The 26305-nt window shown below is 41.0% G+C and overlaps 1 protein-coding gene across 2 annotated transcripts in view; it reads left to right on the plus strand.

Moving 5' to 3' along the window:
- Window positions 1-26305, plus strand: part of NRAP (nebulin related anchoring protein) — an 84019-nt gene that overhangs the window by 37546 nt on the left and 20168 nt on the right. For both annotated transcript variants that reach the window (XM_060241610.1, XM_060241611.1), the window contains exons 24-31: window positions 2250-2561; window positions 3074-3178; window positions 4722-4820; window positions 11524-11628; window positions 14565-14672; window positions 15819-15929; window positions 17833-18030; window positions 25587-25691. In XM_060241610.1, the coding sequence (XP_060097593.1) occupies window positions 2250-2561; window positions 3074-3178; window positions 4722-4820; window positions 11524-11628; window positions 14565-14672; window positions 15819-15929; window positions 17833-18030; window positions 25587-25691 (1143 nt within the window). The remainder of the gene's footprint in view (window positions 1-2249; window positions 2562-3073; window positions 3179-4721; window positions 4821-11523; window positions 11629-14564; window positions 14673-15818; window positions 15930-17832; window positions 18031-25586; window positions 25692-26305) is intronic.

Here is a 26305-nt window from a genome sequence, read left to right on the forward strand (position 1 = left end):
CAGGAGAAACCAGAAGTGATGCTGCACTGCTCTAGGAATCACTGGAAATTCTATGTGAAAACCATTGCGTTTCTGGTGATTCTTCAAGCTGTGTGATGTCATTTCAGGTTTCCCCTGGAAGTGGCATTGCACTGATAGCAGTTATTAAATTATTTTTTCTCCTAACACTACCAGAGTAATAGTGGGAAGTGGGGTTTGCCAGGAGGTCTCCTGCCATAGGCAGCACTGGCATCTAGACTAGATCAGAACTTCCATACACTTACTCAGGACAGAACAAGAACAAAGCAAAACTATAGCCGAACAGTGAAGGAATATAACAGAACCTCCTGTTGGTTAGAGGGCGACATGGTATAATCACTGGAGGTGGAAAGTTCTGTCATATCACAAGCAACTTATTGCAACTCCAAACAGTTTTCAAGGCAAGACACAAAAGGAGGTGGTTTGCTATTGCCTGCCTATGTGTAGCAACTTTGGACTTCCTTAGTGGTCTCTGATTCAAATAGCAACCAGAGGTAACCCTGCTTAGCTTCCAAGATCTGATGAGATCAGCCTATCCAGGGCAAGCCAGGTTGGGGGCAGGGCTGGCACCCCACCTGGGGGCACCATGATGTGCCCCCTTACACACGCAGAGTGCTCCTCTGACCCTGCCTTGAAGGCAGAATCGGAGAAGCACTTTTCCCCAGCAGTAAGCTCAGTGTGCTTTTAGCAGTGCTGGTCGCTTTCAGGTTGAAAGCGGCTGAGTGGCACCTTTGGAAGCACCAGTAGCAAGCACCAGTCATTTCCGACTCTGGGGTGACGTTGCTTTTACAATGTTTTCATGGAAGACTTTTTACGGGGCGGTTTGCCATTGCCTTCTCCAGTCATCTATACTTCCCCCCCCCCCAGCAAGCTGGGTACTCATTTTACCGACCTCGGAAGGATGGAAGGCCGAGTCAACCTCGAGCCGGCTACCTGAGCCCAGCTTCCACCAGGATTGAACTCAGGTCGCGAGCAAAGCTTAGGACTGCAGTACAGCAGCTTTACCACTCTGTGCCACAGGGCTATTTACAGTTTTAGTATAGCTTCATAAGAATTATCATAGGATGGTACTAGGAAGAACTAAATTTCACTACCAGCCCTCTGAGAAGAAGAAAATATATTTTCTTGAACTGAAAGTGTGAAAGTGTCTGAAAGTATAATTTGACCTTTTGAATTATGTTTTCCCAGGAGCAGCTTAAGTTTTTCAACCCATGTAGAAATGTATAAGACAAAAATTGAACAATTGAAAATGTTGGTCATTCTTTTATGATTGTCCAGATCTACTGGAGACATCCGCTTACCTTACCAAGTCTGGTAGGGCCAGCCCTAAATACAGCAGGGGACAAAATATAAAGAGAACTATAGATATTGTTGCATCAAGAGTGTGCTATATCCTTTTGGTTTGGTTAACGAGTGGTTCAATCAAGATAAAGGGGAAAAATTCAAACACTTGCAGTGGTATCGTATCGGGTTTTTTTTAAAGCATATAATGTTTATTGAAATTTCCAAGTTGTACAGAACTTTGTTGAATGAAGTAGTATCAAGTAGATTAATTCCACATATAACAAAATTCTACTGTGCATAAAGTACTATAATATATATAACCTTGTAGAACACCTTATTTAGCATTTAGGATAATGTCCAGTTTGCCAATAATAAATAAATACATACATACATATATATTTTATATGTATAAATAAATATCCCGTTAAGGATAAATTAACTGATAGATGGACTAGAATTTTTGATTCTTAAATTAAGAATATAGCCTTGCTCCATCCCAAGCCAAACAAAAGGGAATACTTAAATAAAAAAAATAAAAATAGAAAGAGGGGACAGCTTTAGTTAGAAAGATTTATAGTGAGAGAAATTGAAGGTAAGTTGTGTTGACAGGTAAGATGTTTTAAGATTCAGTATATTCCAGAAATGGAATATAACTCTATAACACACTCAGTTTCAAGTTACATGAGGCCAACTGAAAGCAGTAAATAAAAATATGCTTCTTTTAAGAGCATAAAAATCACACAGAAGTCATATGTGCGTCTTCATTTTAGATAAAAATTGACATATAGAAGTTGACCCATGTTACTTGCTCTAAGTTTCTTGTCCTGTAGGCAAAGATTTTGATATATTGTACATGATAGTAGTTCACCAGAGTAAATGGGCTACTTACACACTGTAGACTAATTGTATATCTTTGCCTCTCCCCCCGCCCCTTTCTTTCTTCTCAGGTAAAATATAAGGAGAATTATGAGAAATCTAAAGGGAAGTTGATAGGGGTAAAAGATGTGAGCAATGATTCACAGATGGCTCACATGCTCCATATGTCAAAGGTGCAGAGTGATCTGGAATATAAAAAGGCATTTGAGAATGTAAAGACCCATTATCATGTGTCCATGGATATGATCAATCTTGTCCATGCCAAGAAAGCTCAGGATCTAGCCACTGGGAGGGGATACAAGACAACCTTGCATCGTTACACGGCCTTGCCTGCTGACATGAAAGTGGAATGGGCCAAGTGGGCCTACGGCTTGCAGAGTGATGTAAGTGTTATAACTTATGTGCAACCACTTCAGGAGCATTCCTTTAGAATCCAGAAGTGTTTGTCTGTTTGGACATTACCCTAGAAATGTGAAAATTAGTTGCATGAGTGCCTTGCAACTCCACATTCACTTGCTTCCTTTTAATGTCCTAGTGTACAGTTATTGTGGTGAAAAATCTTCTGTAACATTCCTGCAGAGTTGTTAGTAGACAATATATGACTTCAGTATTTATTTATGCCGAAAATATTTAGCAAGCTATAATGAGAGGGTAGATAATTCTTTTTAAGGATATTTCTTAAGCAAAAAGGTTTATAACTAGCAATATTGCTGTTGTTTTGTTTTGTTTTTTTAAAAAAAACCCTCCCCCTTTGAGGCCCACAATTGCAAAGAAATGGATGAAACAAAAGCAGGCACTAATTTGGCTCAGCTGGTGTTCTGATGTGTGAATTCTTTAGGTGGCACTTTTAATGTGTGAGCAGCAACAATGGGGCATTTTCTTTTTCTTTTGTTAGAACCGATACAGAGCAGATTTGAACTGGATGAAAGGAGCTGGATGGATCGCCACTGGGTCATTAAATGTGAAGCAGGCTAAGAAGGCAGGAGAACTCATTAGTGAGGTGAGATTTCATGACAGCACGTTACAAAACTTGCTGCATAATGCGTGTAAAATGTCTATATAAAATTAAAATAATTTCTACTCAAAGGGGAAAGAAAAAGGCATCCCACATGAAAGCTCTCAAAACCAGGAATAGGACTAGTAATTAGAGGGAAGCCAGATACCAAACACAAAACAGTAGGAGTCCTTATAGCCTTTGCAAAAACAAAGTAGGTGACAAATGATATTATGAATAATAATGACAATCAAACAATGCTCAATTGCTACCCGCTAGTCCACTTTTTCATGAATCAGATCAAGAGAGAGCCAAAAAAAGGTGTATTTATGGACTAAAAACCTACTTTTGCATAAGCTTTCCCTCCCATCTTCCCTCTCAAACCAAAAGCAATATTGAGGCTCACTGGTGAAAGCTTCTTTTGAAGAATGGAAGGAAGCAGGAACATTGCTCTTGTGTGCACATTGTACCTCACTATCATACCTCTATCATACCTCAGGTGACAATGTTTCTATCCTTTTTCGTCTATCTCCAGCTTTAGTTTCTTGTGTAAACGTGGCATATGTGCCTTCTCATAGTGAGCATTTAAAAAAACCAAACAAGGTTATTACATTTTCCTATCACTTGAAATATACTATTTTGCTCCTGGGAAATGCAAGTCTTTCTCTGTATAATTCTTCTATTTCTTTTGTGGTTGCTTTGTTGCAGGTGATTGCACAAGCGCCCACATTATATTAAGAATCACTGATAGAAATTATTACAGCCATAGTTAATAGGAACATATTTGTATGTGTGCATGTGTGCATGTATGTGTATGTCTGATACACAAAACTAGCACGTGTATTTACTTTTCAACAGAAATGGAATAGAATAACAAAACATCCTGTTGGTTGTATTCTGATTACAATATGGATTATGCAATGTTATGTTTGCACCATATCCTTATCATCAGGCAAAGAGGTTCTGAGATAACAGAAACAAGTTTTGTTTTGCATTAATATGGTCTATCTTCTTAAAGGTTATATATGTCATAATCTTTTTTAAAAAATCTCTGGCTGTTCCTGGAAACTACACACAAATTCTATCTGAAATTTCTTAATGGTCATTGCACACCCTGCCGTGTTCAGATGTTAAAAGAAAACATTTTTTTAGAAAATCAAGCATCAAATACAGACATTTATGTAATTACCTCCTAGTTGAGTACTTTATTTTCTTCAAGGATCTGTTAGTGAAAAATGTTCTTTTGTATTTGAGGCTGTTTGGAAAAGACTTTCCAGTCATGGAGCTTTAGGTATTTTAGCAGCCATAAAATCATCCTGAAATATTTTCTTGTATTTTGATGGACTTTTTCCCTATTAATCGGTAAAGGTTATTGTTAGAGGGAAACAAATATTAATCTGAAAGTACCTAAGAGATAAAGCTGAGGAAAGGGGAATAATAATTATGTTCACAAATTCACTCTAATCTCAAGCAACCTATGATTTTTTCTTTCAAATAGCATGAAAGAGCAGCACAAAATTCACAGCTTTGATCTTTTTCTGCTCAACAGAAGAAGTACCGTCAGCATCCATACGCTTTGAAGTTTACCAGTATTAAAGACACTCCTGAGATGATCCAGGCTAGAATTAGTTATAACCAGGCTGTGGATGTAAGTTATAATGTATATACATTATGATTATAAGAGTGGTATCCTCTTTGAACGACCTGATTGAAGCACTGGCTTTCACTCCCTGTTGCAGATAACATTCCCAGGAACCCAAAGACTTGTGTTCTGTTCAGGTGAATCACACAAAGGCCACTTTTAGTTAGAATGGAAGTCTGCTTTCTTTGAACCTAATGGGAATCCCATACGTCTAGAATAAATGATTTTTAACCCAGTGCTTTGTATATTAAATACCATATTTATAATTTGTAAATTGGTTAGCAGAATACCATTCTTTTTCATAAGTGGGCTTCTTGGAGATACTTGGTTTAAACCTGATATTTAATAACTGCTACCTGATATTTTAGAAACTGTTATTCTTAGGTTTCAGGGTTGGATTCACACATGCACCACCAAATTCTCTCTATGCAGACATCTCCAAAATTGCTTATGCCACTTGTGACACAAGTATCTCTACTGTCCCATATGTACTCCAGGATTATTTTGGTGTGATCACAGACATTCACAAGGTTGAGGACAATTATGAAGAAAAGGGGGGTTGTGTATCAGACAGTCTTAGGGCGTGTTTGCACTAAACTAAATAATGCGTTTTGCAACTGGATTTTTGCTGTTCTTACACAGTAAAAATCCAGTTGCAAAACACATTATTTAGTGTAGTGTGAATGCACCCTTAGTGCTGTCTTTCCATTTGTAAACTAATTCTGAGATAAGACTAAACAGATAGCAGTTTAAAAGTTTTGAATTCTTGATCTGTGCTCAGATTAAACCATACTTTTAATTTGTGTTAAACTGCCCAGATGTTCAAGGTGCATTTTGATATAAATAATGAGATGTGCAGAAAATAATCTTTTGTGAATTCATTGTCTTTGTCATAGATGCAAGTGGGCAGCTGTGTTGGGCTGAAGCAGTAGAACAAAGCAGGAATCAAGTGACACCTTTAAGACCAACCAAATTCTATTCAGAACGTAAGCCTTCGTGCTCTCTCTTAATCACTCTTCATCAGACGAGGGGATCAGGTATTGTGAGCTGAAATACAAGCAGTCTGGCAAACTAACTGGTCACATGGTCACATAAAACAGTGTGGCTAGGCCATTTGGTCTGGATAGCCATAAAGGGTAATAAAATTCTCTGCCAAATGGTGTTTTTTGCAAATCTAGGTGAATGACAAAAGGACATGTATATCCAATTTGTAGTCCACCCAATCAGCTTATCAACATCAATCTATACATATTAAACATCATTCTAGTCTGCCATTAGAAAACAAGAATACATAAAATGAAAATGGGTTGAGCATATGTAATGAGATAAATAGCCAATATCCCTTATTTGAGTATGTTAATATAAAACATTATTCTGATACACTATTATAAAAGAGAAATACATTGGAATACTGTGGATGTATAGTTATACTCACTGAGAGTGGGTTTGGCATATGTAATGAGATAAAAAACCAATGTCCCTGTTCAGTCCTGGAGAGGTGTTTGTTCCAAGTTTCATAATAATTTGTAATTCAGCAATTTCTCTCTCCGTTCTGTTCTTGAAGTTCCTTTGCAGTAAAACAGCTACCTTGAGGACACCCATTGAATGCTTTGGAAGGTTAAAATGTTCTCCCACAGATTTCTCAGTTCTGTAATTCCTAATGTCAGATTTGTGTCCATTTATCCTTTGGCGTAGGGTTTGTCCTGCTTACCCTATGTAGAGAACTGAAGGGCATTGTTAGCATTTAATGGCATATATAATGCTGGAAGATGAACAAGTGAATGAGCTTGAGTTAATGCTGTTAGTGATTGTGTTGTCTTGTCTGGATGTATGTGGCAGCAAAGTTGGCACTTGGGTTTATTGCAAGCTTTGATATCAGTGTCTATGCTCAGATGAGATGCTGTAGTGTTGTGGGTGTGTTTGAGATTACGTGGCTGTCTGTGTGCAAGAAAAGGTTTACCCCCCAGTACTTTTGAAAGAGAGTTGTCACTGTTCAATGGAGGTTGTAAGTTGTTGATGATACGTTGAACTGTTTTAAGTTGAGAGTTGTGGGTGACCACAAGTGGTGTTCTGTTATTATCTCTTTTGTTATTATACTGACCGACAAACATACCTGCCTGCCTCCAGCTACCATCCCAAACATACCAAACGATCCATTGTATACAGCCAGGCTCTACACTACAGCCGCATTTGCTCCAATCCTGCTGACAGAGATTCTCACCTGAGGGATCTACAACAAACCTTTTTAGAACTTAAGTACCCACCTGATGAAGTCAGGACACAGATTAACAAAGTCAGAATGATACCCAGAGAAAACCTGTTACTAGACAGACCCAAAAGAGATAATAACAGAACACCACTTGTGGTCACCCACAACTCTCAACTTAGAACAGTTCAACATATCATCAACAACTTACAACCTCCATTGGACAGTGACAACTCTCTTTCAAAAGTACTGGGGGGTAAACCTTTTCTTGCACACAGACTCAAGCAACTCCTCACCCACAACAATACAGCATCTCATCTGAGCATGGACACCGGTACCAAAGCTTGCAATAAACCCAAGTGCCAACTTTGCTGCCACATACACCCAGACAAGACAATACAATCACTAACAGCATTTACTACACGATCTCAGGCTTATTCACTTGTTCATTTTCCAACATTATATATGCCATTAAATGCCAACAATGCCCTTCAGTTCTCTACATAGGGTAAGCAGGACAAACCCTACACCAAAGGATAAAAAGACACAGATCTGACATTAGGAATTACAGAAATCTGTGGGAGAACACTTTAACCTTCCAAAGCATTTAATGGGTGACCTCAAGGTAGCTGTTCTACTGCAAAGGAACTTCAAGAACAGAATGGAGAGAGAAATTGCTGAATTACAAATTATTATGAAATTTGGAACAAACACCTCTCCAGGACTGAACAGAGACATTGGGTTTTTATCTCATTACATATGCTAAACCCACTCTCAGTGAGTATAGCTATACATCCACAGTATTCCAATGTATTTCTCTTTTATAATAGTGTATCAGAATAATTTTTTATATTGACATACTCAAATAAGGGATATTGGCTATTTATCACATTACATATACTCATTTTCATTTTATGTATTCTTGTTTTCTAATGGCAGACTAGAATGATGTTTAATTCTACCTGCCTGCCTCCAGGTGATGTGGACCTGGCTTGCGTGACCGAGACCTGGGTGCGGGACGGAGAGACAGTAGCTCTCTCCCAGATGACCCCCCCAGGCTACTCGGTCTTTCACCAGTCACGGAATAACAGGCGGGGGGGAGGGGTAGCGTTGTTCATATGGGAGGATTACACCTTTCGGGCTCTCCCGGCTCCAAGGATCGATGGCATTGAATGTGCCGGCCTGACGTGGGATGTTGGAGAGGGGTTGGCGATCTGGCTGGTGTACCGTACGCCCAACGCACCAGCCAGCGCCTTACCATCACTATTGGAGGCAGTGGCGGGCTGGGCATTGGAGTTCCCGGGGCTTATGGTCCTGGGTGACTTCAATGTCCATGCCGATGACACGGCCTCCACTCAGGCGATGGACCTAGTGTCTTCCATGGCGACACTGGGGCTCTCTCAATTTGTCACAACTCCCACGCATCAGGCCGGGCACACATTAGACCTGATCTTTGCATCCGGGATTTTGGTGAACGATATCGCGGCTGAAGTGGTTCCATGGTCGGACCACCTAGCCCTTAAGGCCCGTATGGAGACGTTGCCCCAACCCTGTATGGGCGGAGAGCCTATTTTGGCTCGCCCCCGGGGCTTGATGGACCCGGAACGGTTCCAAACAGCCCTGAGGGATCCCTGGCCCACTGGCAATTCTCTCAATGACCTGGTGGAAGTCTGGCAGGGCCAGCTATCCAGGGCTATCGATGAAATTGCACCTCGGTGCCCTCTGCGCCCTCGCAAGAGGCTGGCACCATGGTATACCTTGGACTTACGCCAGCTGAAACAAGGGCTCAGACGACTAGAGAGACGGTGGAGGCATACTCGGGACGAAGCAATGAGAACATCCTATAGAACGCTTATGAGGTCTTATGAGATGGCAGTCAAGGCTGCAAAGAAAGAATACTTCGCAGCCAAGATTGCATCTGCAAAATCGCGCCCAGCACAATTGTTTAGAGTAATTGGAGATCTTATAACATTGCCACAAGGCAAACCAAATATTAGGGAATTAGAAATAGGCTGTGAGGCATTTGCGAAATATTTTGCAGATAAAATCTCATCGCTCCGCCAAGACCTGCCTATCACATTAGACACAGTAAGTGAAACTGAGGCTCCGCGCCTGTCTTCAGATTTAGTACTGGACCACTTCGACCCACTCAGCCTGGAGGAAGTTGATGGAATTCTCTCTGCTGTTCGCCCAACAACATGTGATTTGGACCCTTGCCCCTCTTGGCTGATTAAATCCTGCCAGAGGGAGCTTAGATGTCCTCTACGGGACATCATAAATAGATCCCTCCTAGAGGGGCATTTTCCAACGCCTCTGAAAGAGGCCTTGGTCCGCCCCCTCTTGAAAAAACCTACAGCAGACCCGGCCGAATTGGCAAACTACCGACCGGTGTCCAATTTACCATTTTTAGGTAAAATTATCGAGAGGGCAGTGGCGTTACAGCTACAGAGATTTCTAGATGACGCTTCTGTCTTAGACCCGTGCCAGTCTGGCTTCCGACCGGGCCACGGGGCGGAGACGGTCCTGGTCGCCTTGGTGGACGACCTCCAGCGACAACTGGATTGAGGCGGTGCGGCAATACTGATGTTATTAGATCTGTTGGCTGCGTTTGATACAGTCGACCATCGGTTGCTGATCCACCGCCTCGCCGACATAGGGGTTGAGGGGCTAGCCTTACAATGGCTTTCCTCCTTCCTCATGGGTCGGGGACAGAGGGTGGCGATTGGGGGTGAGCGATCCCAGAGGCGCACACTAGACTGTGGGGTGCCCCAGGGAGCAGTTCTCTCCCCGATGTTATTCAACATCTATATGCGCCCCCTCGCCCAGATTGCTTGGAGATTTGGGCTGGGTTGCCATCAATACGCAGATGACACCCAGCTCTATCTACTAATGGACGGCCGGCCCGCCTCCGCCCTGGGGAACCTGGACCGGGCTTTGCGGGCTGTTGCAACGTGGCTTAGACTGAGTGGGCTGAAGTTAAATCCAGCGAAGACAGAGGTTCTCCATGTGGGTCGTGGCACTCTGGGGAAGGAAATATCTCTCCCGGCCTTTGACGAGGCGCCGCTGAAGACGGCGCAGCGGGTAAAGAGCCTGGGCGTCTTACTGGAGCCTTCATTATCAATGGAGGCCCAGATAACAGCCACTGCCAAATCAGCCTTCTTCCACCTGAGGCGGGCGAGGCAGCTGGCCCCTTTCCTAGAGCGTCAGGACCTAGCAATGGTGATCCACGCGACGGTCACCTCAAGACTGGACTACTGTAACGCTCTCTACATGGGGCTGCCTCTGTACCGGACCCGGGAGCTGCAGCTAGTGCAGAACGCGGCGGCCAGGCTGTTACTTGGTCTCCCAAGATGGGAGCATATACGGCCGGGGCTGCGCGGACTGCACTGGCTGCCAATCTTATACCGGATCCAGTACAAAGTGCTGGTCATAACCTTTAAAGCCCTATATGGCCAAGGACCGACCTACCTGAGGGACCGTCTCTCCCCATATGAGCCCCAGAGAGCACTGAGGTCAGTGGGGAAAAGCAGACTGAATATCCCTGGGCCAAAAGAAGTTAAACTTCAAAGCACCCGCACTCGGGCCTTTTCCGTTGCGGCCCCACAACTCTGGAACCAACTCCCAGAGGAGGTGCGGGCCCTGCGGAACTTAGACCAGTTCTGCAGGGCCTGCAAGACCGCCCTCTTCAAACAGGCGTTCACCAATAACTGAATTAATGTTTACCGCCAGATTAATAACGTTTACCGCCAGTGTTGATTTAGGAATGTTTTAATTAATTATTGATTATTGACTGATTTTAATGTGAATTTTAATGTGAATTTAATGTTTTTATTACTGTATTGTTTACTTGAAATGCTGTTAGCCGCCCTGAGCCTGCTTCGGCGGGGGAGGGCGGGATATAAATAAAATTTTACATTACATTACATTACATTTAATATGTATAGATTGATGTTGATAAGTTGATTACAAGTGGACTACAAGTTGGATATACATGTCCTTTTGTCATTCACCTAGATTTGCAAAAACATCATTTGGCAGAGAATTTTATTACCTTTTATGGCTATCCAGACCAAATGGCCTAGCCGCACTGTTCTATGTAACATTGTGACCAGTTAGTTTGCCAGACTGTTTGTATTTCAGCTCACAATACCTGATCCCCTCGTCTGATGAAGTGTGCTTAAGAGAGCGCACGAAAGCTTACGTTCTGAATAAAAATTGGTTGGTCTTAAAGGTGCACTTGATTTCTGCTTTGTCTCTGTCATGTATCAGACACTCAGGTTAACATTTCTGTGCTTGCATCTTAATACTGCTTATGTATTAATGCTATTTTCTTTTTTAATATAACACTGTTCTGGATCTTAATGGACCAATTTATATTTATGCCAATAAAGATATTGACTGAGTGACTGATTGACTGACTGACCAATTTATAGCAAGGATTTTGGATCTTAATGAACTAATTTATAGCAAGGATTTTGTACAAAATCCATTTGTACTTTTCAGAGATTATACAAGGAGCATGGAGAGAACATAAAACATCATTACACCCAAACAGCAGAGCTGCCTGAGGTCCTTCAAGCTAAACAGAACAGTTTAAATATCAGTGAGGTAAGACTTGTCTGGTATATAGATTTTACATAGACATTATTACCTTCAAGAACATACTTAAAAGAGCTACAAATGAGGTTAGATTTTTATCAGCATTTATCTTGGTGCTGATCTTATTGATATGCTTAATATCTGAACCACTAAGAACGATGATGCTCTTGTGTGCTTCTGTACTCTCCTTTATTTTCAGTTATGGGGTTAAAAGTTATGTTGCTGGTCTTCATGCCCTACAAGAGAAGATTGTAGGATACAATGTAAGCACCTTTTCCTATGAATGCAGCAACTAATGACATTGGTTACCACATTTCTTCATTCAATTTTATAGGGTTTTTTATGATTGAATAGTGGAAATGTGTGAATTGCACTCTGTCTATTATCATTAGGCAAACTTGCTGGAGATAAGGCTTCCTCTTCATCCAGATACTCTTGTGCCCTTAAAAAGCAAACACTGACCCACAAGAATCAGCTGATGATTCCCTCCCCCACCCCCCAGACACACACTCTGGAGTAAGCAGGCTGCCCACTTGGATCTATCTGGAGTAAGCAGTACTTGATCTTGCAGAGTTTGCACATGGTGGTATGGTGATGGAAATTTCTGCTTTCTTTCTGAGGTTCCCTATTCCAAATGGAAAAAAATTTCAGGAGGCTTCATCAAAATTAGTATTTTGTTTTTTAAGTGTGCTGTAGGTTTTGGTTGCAAGGGAAGGCAGCAAAAATCACTCCCATGAAGTTACCCTGTTCACAGAAGCTTTAGATGCAACCCATTGCACCCCTCTCCCCCCAAAAAGGACAATGTAGACAGTGTGATATAGTGGTTAGACTGCCCAACTGGGATCTGAGAGACCCAGGTTTGAATCCCCACTCTGCCAGGAAAGCTTGTTGGATGACTGTGAGGGATGGTCAGGATCAGCTTGGAGAAAGTGGCCACTGTGAATTTTTCTGTCACTTTCACACAGTACATCAGGCACACAGAATAAAATCCTGTCAGAAAATAACTAGGCACTAAATGTTTTTAAATTCAAAACCAAGATAGTATGTTTATTGATTTATAGAAGGCAAGGAAGGGAGTGAAATAATGGTTATTGGTTGGTTATTAACAAATCAGTTGGCAGGCAGAAGTTCAACTAAACAAATGATCTCTAATCACCAGCAATGTTAGCAGGTTGCAGTAATATAAAAAACCACTGGCAGCTTGATATTGTATAAAACAAGCAGGTAGGCAGTGTTTTTCCTAACTCCAGAAATACTCTTTATCAGAGAAAGATTATAAAACCTATGCTCAGGCTTTCTAAAACATAAAAAAGGATCACACACTCTTTGTTTTTCACACAGAGGACTGTCTGACTTGTGTCAGAATTATCCTCACACATACACTCTCGCTAGCATACAGGTACACTGCAGACATTAGAGTAGTACCTCAGGACTCACACCCTTGATTGCTATCACACAAGCCCGTCAACCCCATGTGTTCTTAGCCCTACACAGTTAGTGTCCCTGTCTGTCTCCTTGGATTTCTTCACACACAAGAACCTAGTCTCTCTCCCAGTGTGTTTGTGTGTTCTGCCCTGAAGCACTGACAGGTCTCCTCAGCCTTCAGTTTTCCTCTGCTTCAGTGACACAGTGGTGCCACCAGGGCTTTTTTTGAACAGGAACGCAGTTCCAGCTGACTTGGTGTGAGCAGGTGTGGTGTGGCCTAATATGCAAATGAGTTCTTGCTGGGCTTTTTCTACAAAAAAAGCCCTGGGTGTCACCACTCAGAGAGTTTCCTCACAGAAAGAGCCTGGTTTTGCCCCTTCTTCCAAATTAAAGCTCCAAATTAAAATTCTTCCAAATTAAAACTCCAGTTTGGTGTAGTGGTTAAGTGCATGGACTCTTATCTGGGAAAACTGGGTTTGATTCCCCACTCCTCCACTTGCACCTGCTGGAATGGCCTTGGGTCAGCCATAGCTTTCATAGGAGTTGTCCTTGAAAGGGCAGCTGTTGTAAAAGCTCTCTCAGCCCCACCCACCTCACAGGGTGTCTGTTGTGGGGAGGGAAGGTAAAGGAGATTGTGACCGCTCTGAGTCTTTGAGATTCAGAGTATTGGGTGGGATATAAATCCAATATCATCATCATCTTCTTCATTGGGGAGGGACAGTAGCTCAGTGGTAGAGCATTTGCTTGGTAAGCAGAAGGTCCCAGGTTCAATCCCCGGCATCTCCAACTAAAAAGGGTCCAGGCAAATAGGCGTGGAAAACCTCAGCTTCAGACTCTGGAGAGCCGTTGCCAGTCTGAGTAGACAATACTGACTTTAATGGACCGAGGGTCTGATTCAGTAGAAGGCAGCTTCATATGTTCATATATGTTCATCATCTCTCAGGCAGAAACTCAAAATCAGTTCTGTCACAAGGAACTGGGCCGACAGACTGTTCTCAGTTCCTTCTCAGTCGATATCCACAACTGAACTCCTTCAGAACTAAACTGTGAGGTGATTTCCCCCACTGCTAGCCTCCTTCCAATCGATACTTTCCATATCCATGGATGTGGCTCAGCCAATCAGAGTGAGCTGTTCCCTGCTCACCCAGGCTAACTGCTTTAGTCCATTACAGTGACCTTGGCCAGTCAAACCCTCTCAGCAGAACCTACCTTGAAGGGTTGCTGTGATAAAAAAATAAAGCAGAGGAGGGAAGAATGATATAAGCTGCTTTGGGTCTCCATTGGAAAGAACTTGGGGGGTATCAGTGAAGTAAATAAATATATAAACAAAGGTTTATACAGCATCATTTGGGACTACATCACTCTAAGAAGCTTTACAGCTTAGCCTTAAGCAGCATCAGCAATAACTAGACACAAGGGAATGAGAATGTATTTCTAGGTGTAATTTTGTGCATATTATAGGGAGAGAAAGCTGAAATGTCAATAAATCCATGTTGGTCGTGCTTATTATTTCCAAACAGACTCGCTACAAGGAATCCTGGAGCAAGATACGAGATGGTGGTTATAAACTGAAATTGGATGCTATTCCTTTCCAGTCAGCAAAGGCTTCCAGTGAAATTATAAGTGATGTAAGTTGATTTAATACAAACATTCTGCGATACAATAGGAGAGCTTGACAGAAAAGTCATCCTAAGAGAAATTTGCTGGGACACTAAGAAGGTAAATGCAGAAAGAAAGCACGTATTGTAAAGCTGAAGGGTAAATGTGAAGAGTTGCCAGAAGACCTTCAAAACTGTATGAGTGAACTAAATAACAGATGAATTTCTTCATAAGTAAGTTTATCCTAAGATGTGTTGGGATGCATAATCATAACCATGTATAGCTAAATGGATTCTGAATTAGCTATAAATAACATAGGAAAGAAAATATTAGGGCTTAGTGATGTCATCTGTTTTGTGTGCTTTGGCAGTGAAAAGCCAAACAGAGGCCCTGGGCAGGCTTGAAAGAAAATGGCATCTCACCTTTTGCAAGTAGATAATAACTGAAAAACAGGGATAAAATTAAGCAGCAAAACACAGAACCAACAAGCCAGATTGGGAAAAGAAATAGTTTCAATAGGATAGCCATGATGATCTGCAGTGGAAGAGCTAGATTCAAGTCTAATAGCACTTTAGAGACTCTTGAAGGCTCATACCCTGCAAATCTTTAAGGTGCTACTGCATTCAAATCTAGTTTTGAAAAAATGGCTTGTCCCCATCTCAAACCAGATGTGGTGGCCTTGACATAAGTCTGGAAAAGGACTGCTGGAGCATTGTCTACCTTGTTTTGATGTTTTTGATGATTTTAATTGGGAAGCTTTTGCTTCCAGATATTATGTGGTTAATGTTTTTGAATCATTTTATTATATTCTTAGAGACTTTGCAACGTTGTAGTTTTTTCAAGCAATTTTCCTGCAAGTCTCTCTGGATCTATTTCTTGGCAAAACAACATGCACGTTATTGGATATAATCTTAAACACAGAATTTTATTTATTTTAGTTAAACTGAAGACCAAATCATGTATATTCTTAACAAAAACAAGTTTTAAATGTAAGATATATGATAAAAATATTTACTGAATACCTTTCAAAATCTATTTCTTAGCATTATAATATTAGAACCAACTATAAACTGCTTAAAACTCACTTGCTGAGAAGACAACAAAAAGTAATAAAAATATAGCCAAGATGTTCCTTTCTCTCATTATGCCTTTGGCTTATTCTTTTTCTTCCTCAGTACAAGTACAAAGAAGCATTTGAGAAAACAAAAGGACGGATGATTGGCTCATGTGGCTTAGAAGATATTAACATTTCTCACTCAGTACATGCAGCTGTGCTACAAAGTGATGTAAGTACAAGGAATGAGATGTGAACATGCACAGATGTGTTTCTAAGAAGCAGTGTTTGTCATGAAAAATAAGCATTGATGGACCTTTTGCGTTTGGAGTCAGAAGTATACTCAGTAGAACAATGTAACTTGACTGTTCATATTCAACCCAGTTCAATGGTTCTTTGTGGACTGGCAAGGAGCTTCAGTGTGAACCTAACACCTATGAGAGGTTCATTGCCTTCCAGTAGAAACAGCATATCTAACTGTGTATTGGATGAACAAAGCAGTACATGTAAACTACTACAATTTTGGAAGTGTAAAGTTATTCTGTATTGGTACCCAAAAATCATGATACAGTTGTTCCCAGATTTTCAGAAGTCCTATGTTGTAGATGTTGCCTTGATGCAAAAAAAAAAAAAAAAAATCCCCAGACTCCCAGCAGCAATTATAGAAGTTTGAATTCTTTCTTCCTGTTTCTGAGCTAATTGTTGGACTAAGCTGTGTCTGCCCTGATAACGCTGAACACAGTTAGTTCTAAATTTCACTTTGAAACCATGTTTTTTTTTCTTTTTGCAAATTATCATGTGGGCTAACCATTGTCCATGCTAATGGTGATGCTGACATAATGCTGCACCATGGGCCCTTTCCACAATAGGTATATTCTGTATTATTGAAGTATTGCCCTCTTGCTCTTCAATAATGCTTCATTTGTAGTTGGCTGGAAGCAAAATTTATTACAAACATATAGTACTACACTGTCCATTGTCATTCCGCAATCCACCTATCCTCTCATAGTACAGGCACCAGACAATTCCAAATTAGTCTGCTGGACCTAAAACAGCAAATGGTTTTGTGCCATCTTAAAGGCACATGGTGAGCCAGAACCCACTTTGAGAGATGCTTTGGATAGCCCAGGCAAGCCCAATCTTGTCAGATCTTAGAAGCTAAGCAGGGTGAACTCTAGCAAGTACTTGGATGAGAGATCTTGGAATACCAGTAGTCAGGATAGACTTTATTCAGCCACCTCTCTAAATATCCTCCAGGCCCCAAGTAGGGGGCAGCCATGAAGTCGCCATGACGTCCAGGTTCTCTCTCTGTTTCTTACACAAACCCACCCACACACATATTTAAATACAAAAAATACCTTACTCACAAAGAAAAATTACACCACAACATATTCACTAGACCTTTAGGTACTCCAAGGGTCTTTGTTATTTGAATATAGCAAAACTATCTGACAATATCTTAATTTTCATTTTCTGTTTTAAATACTAGCACAAAACTAGAATAAAGATTCCTTTCATGCAAACAGCTCAATGGCAGCTGTGGTGGCTTTCCCCAAACACCCCTCTCCTTCCAAGTGCTAGGTGTGCCCAGCCTCTCCCTTCTCGATGCCTGTCCGATAAGAGATAGTGGGAAGGTGCCAATGCTTGTTTTTTTGTCTAATGGTAGGGAGCAAGAAAGCAAAGAAAGAAAAGTCAGCAAACAGGTAGGAAGAGGGTTCTTACCTCAGAACATCTGCTGGTGAGTGATTCTAGACACCAGATTCTTAGTATTAGACTACAGGGGAAGGAGAGGAGAATTGGGTATAAACCCTTCTCCTTTACATTTCCAAGATATTCCTTGCCTCCTGACTCTATTGGTATTCTGAGGAGGGCTGAATGTTTTTAAATTGCCCCATGAATTAGTCATAGCAGTGAATATAATATTAATAATTAAAAAATAAGAACTTTTCATCCAAAGCGGGCAGTAAAGGATTCTGCAACTTCACCAACTAAGTCACCATTTCAGGCTAAACCAATAAGGCTTTGATCTATGTAATGTGGTTGAAAATATGTAAGATTCTAATTTCTAATAATTTCTCATGTTTACATGCTTCAGTTAACTTCAATATGACAGTATTATTTATGTTGATTTATAGGTAAATTACAAGAAAGGTTTTGACGATCTGAAGAGTCAGTTCCACCTTCCATTAGACATGGTGAACTTTGTACATGCCAGAAAAGCCCAATCTTTGGTCAGTGATCAGCAGTACCGGCAATTGCTGCATGATTATACATCCCTGGATGAAGATGTTCGACTGCAGTGTGCCAAGAAAGCATATAAACTACAGAGTGAGGTAAACTGAATTCTCCATGCCACCTTTAGCGTACAGGGAGGGAGGGTATATACTACAAAATTTAAAGACCCAAACATTGGGACAGTTGTAACTTCTCTAATTGGAAGGGGGTAAATATATATCAAAATCTGTCTACCCATCAATAAATCAATATACTATAGCCATTTGAAATTGTTTTTGGAGGAAAAAATGAAACTGCCATCTTCTTAGAGATACAGTATATTTGCTTCCCCCACTACATGTTGTTATGCATTCGCTGTCTGATTTGTATTCACTTGATAAGTAACTTACAAGAAAGGTGGGTCTATCACCATAGTTAAAGGGTCACCTTCTGGGAGTCAGGGTTTTTGACAAAAAACGTTCTTTCATGCCCATCAGTTTTCCTTTGCTTTCACTTTACAAGTCTGTAAGGCTTATTTTGGCCTGTTATGCATGGGAGTTTTGTCTCACTTTCACTGTACATGTCTGTTGGGTTTTCTTTCTCATTCTACATTGATTTGCCATCCCTTCAGTGCTCAGTTCACTTTCCAGTCACTGTTTGCCCAGGCTTTCTGAGAGTGGTTTTGTGTCAGTTTTCCCCTTGCTTCACTTCCAAGCTGAAGATAATTGAAAAGCATACAGGTTCCCTCGGATTTTTCAGCCCCCCCACCCTTTTTCCACTCCCCGCAAGCCACTGCACCACCCACATTCCACTCTGAAACTTCTGTCCCCCTCCCCCCTTCATTGGTGTAGAAGCTCAATTACCCCCTTATTTTTCATTTTTTTTTACAAGCAGCTCGAGTCTAGTATCACTAGTCTCTGATCACTGACTTAAAAAATTAAAATGCAAGTGGCTGCAGCAGTGTTCTGATGCCACCTCTTCTTCATTCTTGGCAAGGCAAAACCAAGAGTGAAAAAACTGCATGGAAAATCTGGGCATGCATGGAGTGTGCCTAGGCTAAGGCAAGTTGCCTCCCTTTCCTTCCTTACCACTGCTGTGCTTGCCCCATATCCTCCTCCTCCTTTTCCGAGGCTTCTGGCTAAGTGATGTTGCCCTCACCTGCAAAGCAGAGGCAAAGTGCAACAGCCTCCTCCTTCTCTCAGCCACTTTCCTCCTCCTTGCTTCCGTGATAGCAACCTGCTAGGAAAGTAGCCCTCCCCTTTAGCTGGAGGGAACCTGGAACTGCATCCCCCAAGAGAACCTTCATTGTTCCTCACCTTCCAGAATTTTTAGCCTCCACCCCCATGGATATTCTTTGACCCCTTTAAGCTGGCAAACTTGTACAAAGAAACAGAACAAAATTTGATTCCAGTGGCATCTAGTGGCACCTTTAAGACCCAGAACGTTTTATTCAAGGTACCCTTTAAGATACCACTTGACTCAAACTTCGTCCTGCTTCTTCTGATGAACATGGCTACCACCCTGAATCTATGTACAAAGAAAGTGATTCAGGGAGATGTTTTGATCAGTTAAGATACTAATAAAGTTGTCTGTTTTTTAAAATTTAAACTATGGGGAAGTTATAAAAAGTCTAGTCAGTTTCAATATCAGTTTTTCCCCTTTTGCCTGCATTTCTTTCTGTTCCTTTTCATTCAGTGAACTGACACTAAAATGCATGCACAAAACCTGAACCATGAGAATTTAAATGGAAAGTGTTTGCTGATGCTAACTGTGCAGCTGCAACAGGGCAATTATGTAAATTTAAAAAAACTTTGGACACTACCCCCACATGTCTCAAGTGACATTCCTGCCCAATTTAAGAAACACAGCATTTCTTTAATAGCTGCAGAATAAATACACTGGGGAAAAAAGAATGGTACATACAACAGGCACGGAATCCAAAGTCAAGTTTAAAGGCTTGACTGCTCACATTATTTGCAGCAAAGCTGTGCATGCACAATAGGACTTTGCTTCCAGACTGGCTTAATTTTCACCACCACCACCCCCTCCCCAGTTTTCTGCATATTCTTTTGTGGCTATTTCTCTCCCCACCCCCCAGTTAAGTCAATGTGAATCAAAGAACAGAAAGAAATCACTGGAGTTTTTCCTCTTGTTTTTTGCCACCCCTTGACATCAATTTTCCTGCCCACTTCAGCCGTTCCACCCATTCAACCACTTCCAGCACTATAAATAAAAGCCCAAGATGGGACCAAAGCCTCTTGCACCATTTTAATTACCCTCCCCCTTTTAAATTCAGCAACAACAGGGGTGGGGAGGGAGCAAAAAGTGGCCTGCTGGCATTGACTTGAAAGGGGGGAATCAGAGAGGACTCCAACGGCAGTATTTCCAGTAATAAGAAAAAGGATTTCAGTGCTGCATGCAAAGAAAATAAAGGGGAGGGGAAATTGTTAGCATGGAATGAAATCTACTTAAGATGCAAGAAAGAGATAGGTACTGGGATGGGAAGCCTAAAACAGGGATTCCCCCCCCCCTTCCCCAAGAAACAAAGAATTCAAATTTTGAAAACATTTTTTCCTTTAGTGCATTTAATTCAGGATTTTTTTGAGGGGGGGGGCACTTTGGCATTCTCCAAAAGCCTAGCAATTGAATCACATGGACTTTCAGCAAACTTCCGAACTTAAGCATTGCTTTGGATTGATCCAGTTGGAGGAAAGAATGCACTCAGTGCACAAGAGGCTTTTAAAAACTGAAAGATGACAACCAATGTGTAGGATAAAGTTAGAAAATCACAAACAACACAAACTTGAATTTGCAAGTGAGAGCAGGAAATTAGTGCTACTGTGCAGCTGCACAACTACGGCAGAAGAGAAATACCCACCCCACTTAGGGAAGGTTCTACAGCTGAACGTAGGGAGCCAATATGGTGTAATGATTAGACTACGTTCAAATGTTCAAATCCCTACTTTGTCATGAAAGTTTTGCTCAGTGACTTTGCATCAGTCACACCCTCTAACACTAATGTACCTCACAGGATTGCTGTGAGGATAAAATGGAGGACAGAGCAATGTAAGCCACTCTGTGTCATTCGGGAAAAGGCAGGGTATAAGTGAAGTAAATAAATAAATACATGGATATGCATGAAGAAATGGCAGTCTGCAGTTTTGGTAGAGAGAACCAGAAAAAGGCAGGCCATCAGAGCTGTGAATTGTGTGAGAAAGTTGACAGAGTTCTTTCCACTGTTTGTCCGACCACATGCAGTTTAGATCCATGCCCATCGTGGCTAGTTAAAGCTAGTCAGGTGGAGCTACGGGGTCCCTCAAGGAAAATTGTTAACAGGTTCCTATGTGAAGGGACTTTCCTTGAGGTCCTTAAGGAGGCAGTGGTCCAACCTCTCTTGAAAAAACCATCACTGGACACAGCCATATTGGCCTGTGTCAAACTTGCCTTTTTTTGAGCAAGATAATTGAGAGAGCGGTGGTGATTCCATTGCAGAATTTCCTGGAGGACACTTCCATATTGGATCCATACTAGTCAGGCTTCTGCTCAGGCCACAGGATAGACTCTGTACTAGTCACCCTCACAGATGACCTCCAGAGGCATCTGGATCTGGGCGAGTCAGCAGTGTGGTTGTTGTTGGACCTGTCGGCTGCATTCAACATGGTTGACCATCAGTTACTGATCTACCACCTAATCGTTGCTGGGATACAAGGGTCTGCCTTACAGTCCCTTTCCTCTTTTCTCCATGGTCAGGGACAAAGAGTGGTGATAGGGGAGCAGCTGTCCCAGAGGTACCCAATATTATGTGGAGTGCCACAAGGGGCTGTTCTCTCCCTGATGTTATTTAACATCTACATGCAACTCCTTGCCCAGATTGCCTGGAGGTATGGGCTGGGATGTCACCAATATGCAGATGACACCCAGCCATGTTGTTGGGCAGCTGGTCTGGCTAAGACCCAAAAAACCTGAACCTGGCATTAGAAGCTGTGGCTGGTTTGCTCAGGCTGAGTCAAGAGAAACTGAATCTGGCCAAGAAAGAGGTCCTGTACCTGAGTTGTGGTGGTCTGGGGATGGAGATCCCACTCCCTGCATTCAACGGGGCACAATTAGTGCAGATACCCAAGATTTGGGAGTTTGGGAATGCTCCTGGATCCATCTCTAACAATGGAGGCCCCGGTAGCAGCCTCTGCCAAACTGGCCTTTTATCATCTGCAACTAGTTAGGCAGTTGGCTCCCTTCCTCGACCATGACAACTTAGCGACAGTGATCCATGCTATGATCACCTCAAGACTAGACTACTGTAATGCTCTCTACATGGGACTGCCCTTGTCTCAAATCTGGAAGCTTCAGCTGGTGCAGAATGCTGCAGCCAGGCTGTTATTGGGTTTCTCTTTGCGGGAGCACATTTAGCCTGCTCTACACTGGTTACTGATTGCTTACTGGATTTGTTTTAAGGTGCTGGTTCTTACCTTTAAAGCCCTATATGGCCAGGGACCTGTGTACCTATGGGACCGCATTTTCCCACATGTCCCCAGTACTACGATCTGGATTTCAAAACCTCCTCTCAATCCCCAGCCTCAGAGAAGCTAGACTGGCTGCAACTCGAGCAAGGGCCTTCTTGGTTGCAGTCCCATGCTAGTAGAATGAGGTCCCTGAAGAGTTTAGGGCACTGTGGGATCCTACAGTTCTGCAGGCCCTGTAAGATGGATCTCTTCCACCAAGCCTTTGATGGCTAAATCTGTTACCTCTGCCTGGACAAACTAAGCTGATACCTTGTCTGGATAAAATCGAACTGATCACTATAGAGCCTGGCCTTTAGATTCAAATTACATCTGAAGATTATCTGAAGAGGATTGTTTTCATTTTAAAATTTTTTATTAAGTTTGAATGTAAAAAGGATAGGAAATGCGAGGTTACAGAAGCAAAAAAAGAAAGGGGATACAGGATAGAAAAACATAAACAAAAATACAAAGAGAAACAGCATATATACCTGTTACATTTCTACCTCAAGACAAAATACCAGATTCTTTCTACCTAAAAGCCTTAAAGTTTTGCCCATTATAACCCTTTAATTCTGCAGTCTTCTTATTTTGTTATACACTTTTAGCTATTTTGTAGTTTATAATGTAAATCTAAACTTTTCATCTTCAGTACATACAAATGAGAAAAGCAGAAGAACCAACCCTGAAACAGAGCTGACTGGTTAAATTTAACATAATTTAAAATAAAAGCTAACTAGTTGGTTTAACAATCTTAGCAGTTAACATAAGCATAAAAGGTAATATAGTTCCTTAATCCTTAATGTTAATTTATTTATTTTTAGCAGAGAGAGAAAGCAAAAACAGAAAACACAGTAGTTTATCTGTTTCGTTATAGACAGTTTCTCTTGTCAGAAATATCAAGAGCAGATTTAAGATTACAAAATATTTGTGTAGCCTGTCTTATTACAAATTTACCCAGATTGACTTTTTATCTATTTTAAACATTTAGAATTCTTTAAAAATTTTGGAGACTGTAAATCCTATTTTCATAATAATCTGAAAAACACAAGTTAATATGCAATAGTTACCTCATCTCCCATACTTGATTATTTTTAAGTAAATAAAAACCCATGCAATCTCCTTAGCCCACTCTTAATTACATTATTCTATTTCACTTCCATAGATAATTATAACAAACTGAAGAAAGGTATCCGAATTCTTAAAGCCTCGTTTGCCATTACGGAATCACTTATTAGCCCCTTTCATTGATTCAATATTAACCAACTAAATGTAAAAAAAGGCAGAACAAAACAACAACCCAAAAACAGTTTAAAAATTTTTCTTTTTGAACGCTTTCCAAAATTTGATCATCTTGCTGAAATTTGCTTTTTCTCCTCTTGATATCTCCATTCGTTTTGCTGAAAGTGGTATGATCACCGCTTCGTCATATCCTTCTGTGCAGGCTATAGTTGATGTTGATTTCCTTTTCAACTTTATAACTACGCAGTTATATGTCTCCATTTTGCTTTTCTTCCAGACCTTTCCCAACAAATCTTCAGCTTTTTTTCTCAGCTTGACAGACATCACTGGGGACTTTTTATTACTCTGCTCATGTAGATTTTCGTTTTTTCTGTATTTCAAAATAAAAGTCCCCGCCTGTTGCACCAACTCTGCTAAATGACCAAGTTCCTGATTTAAGGAGGGTATACTAATGATAATATCACCTGATTTGATTTGAGCTGCCATTTCCTCCATAAAAAACCTCAGTCTGTTAATCAAAGTTAGAGAATAGTTCAAAGACCCAGTTAACCTGTTTCCTTCAGCTTCAAATTCTCCTTCTGCATTTCAATTATAACCATTTCAGTCGTAATTAAGCATCGCATACATTTCTCTTGTAAGCATATCCCGTTTTTGTTCAGACCATATTGTAACCAGAAGGTGATCTTATTGACGCTTATTTATTTATAAACCAAATCCATTCAAATATCTTTGCTCAGTCCAGTTTAAATTGTTGAAAGTTTCCAATTTGTTCTTTGCTTTCTGAAGCCTTCCTTGCGGAGAAAAAAAAAAGGGGGGGGGATTTCCCTCCTCTTCACCTTTCTTTTGGAACAGTTCCAATTGTTGTTATTTTAAAAGATCCATTAACCGGTATTGTTAGAAAGCTGACTTACTTTCAAGGTAGAATTCCAGTGATTAAGGTAGAAGAATGATGCATCAGAAGCTTATTGAAAGAGAAAAGCAGTCGGGCAATCACCTCTTGCTGCCATCATGGCAATCTTGGCAGTGGGAGCACCAGAGCAGACAGGAAAAATAGGGAATAACCACCATTGTTTCTCTGGATCCTGTCGAGTTCCTTGCTAGCAGGGGGCTTCCCCAAGGCCCCCTTTGGGATGCTATGGCTGTAGCACCCCTCCTACCACCCAATGGGGGGGGGGTCATTGGAGCCAAGCTCCTCTGACCACCTCCTAACTCGAGGCACTAAAACCCAGGAAGTCCCTGAAGAGGATTGTTACACTGCCATCACATATAGCAGTGTTATTGCATTGACTTTTTAAATAGTTTTAATGTTGTAATTGTGATTTTAACTGGTTTTAATGTATGTAATTTTGCCTATTGGCCTTGTTCATTGTCCTGAGCCTGCTCCAGCAGGGAGGCTGGGATATAAATAGAACTAAATAAATAAATAAAAGCACTATGGGGGTAGAAGTCTTTCTTAGGATCTAATAGGGGCTAAGAGAATTGCTGACACTCTTCACTTGAACACCCTTCTTGTTATAATAAGTAGATATACGAGCCAACAAATTAAACAAGAACTGGGCAGACACATAAATAAACCATGTATTTATACTATACTAGTGTATTTGTACATCAAGCAGATATTCCAAATACATCTCAATGCCTTCTCATAAAAAAGGAATTAAATGGATACTATACTTGCTCCTGGAAATCCTTGCCATTTTAAATGGTGAACAAGTATCAATTTGTGTGTATGTGCACACACATGGCACATAGATGAAGTAAATAAATAAAATTTATATTAATGGAAACAAAAGTACATAACACGTGAGAACCATTCCAATATGGTTGGATGTTATGAAGACTTTCATAGCAGATGTTACTTCTAACAAATGCATTAAGAGAATTATACTGCCTCTCATATTTTCTGCTATAAATTACTTTTGATTGCTTTCTCACAGAATTTATACAGGTCTGACTTGAACTTTATGAGAGGAGTTGGCTGCATTACACCAGGGGCCTTAGAGATTGAAGCAAAGAAGAAAGCTTCTGAACTCATCAGTGAGGTAACAAAAGAGGGTTTTGATTTCTGCATTACAAACAAGGATTTGCCAGATGTCTCTGTAAAACTGGGCTGGCAAAGGAACACCCTGGATTAAGGGTGGGCTTCCTTTCTCACCTTCCCTCTTTATTTGATCACTCAATTCATAACTGAGATGAACTGAATGGAGTTCAAGGTTTTGCAGACCTTGCTAACTATTTTCACAAACTTCTGTAATCAGGACCCCAGTGGCTCTTACACAGAAGAAAACATTCCTCTCTGGATGAAAGAAAGCCTATGTTCTGTTATTAGACTCAGGATGACTTTTTTCCAGACTCAAATGGCTCTATGTAAGTGGCCAGTAGACAGAAGTGTTCCTTATTTGCATCCCTTCTTTTTTATTACTGTACTTCACATTTATCTAGGTTTTCTCCAGGGTACAACACTCTTCACTTGAATATCTTTCTTCTTATAATAAGAAGATATACCACCCAACACATTAAACAAGAATTGGGAAGACACATAAATAAACCAACATGCATATTTACATATACACTTGGACACAAAAAGTTCACACTCCACACCACACTCTCTGGCTTTACATCCTCCACTGTTACGTAGTGCATAATTCCAAATTGA

Source organism: Heteronotia binoei, chromosome 6 (assembly GCF_032191835.1).
Source record: "Heteronotia binoei isolate CCM8104 ecotype False Entrance Well chromosome 6, APGP_CSIRO_Hbin_v1, whole genome shotgun sequence".
Classification (NCBI taxonomy): Eukaryota; Metazoa; Chordata; class Lepidosauria; order Squamata; family Gekkonidae; genus Heteronotia; species Heteronotia binoei.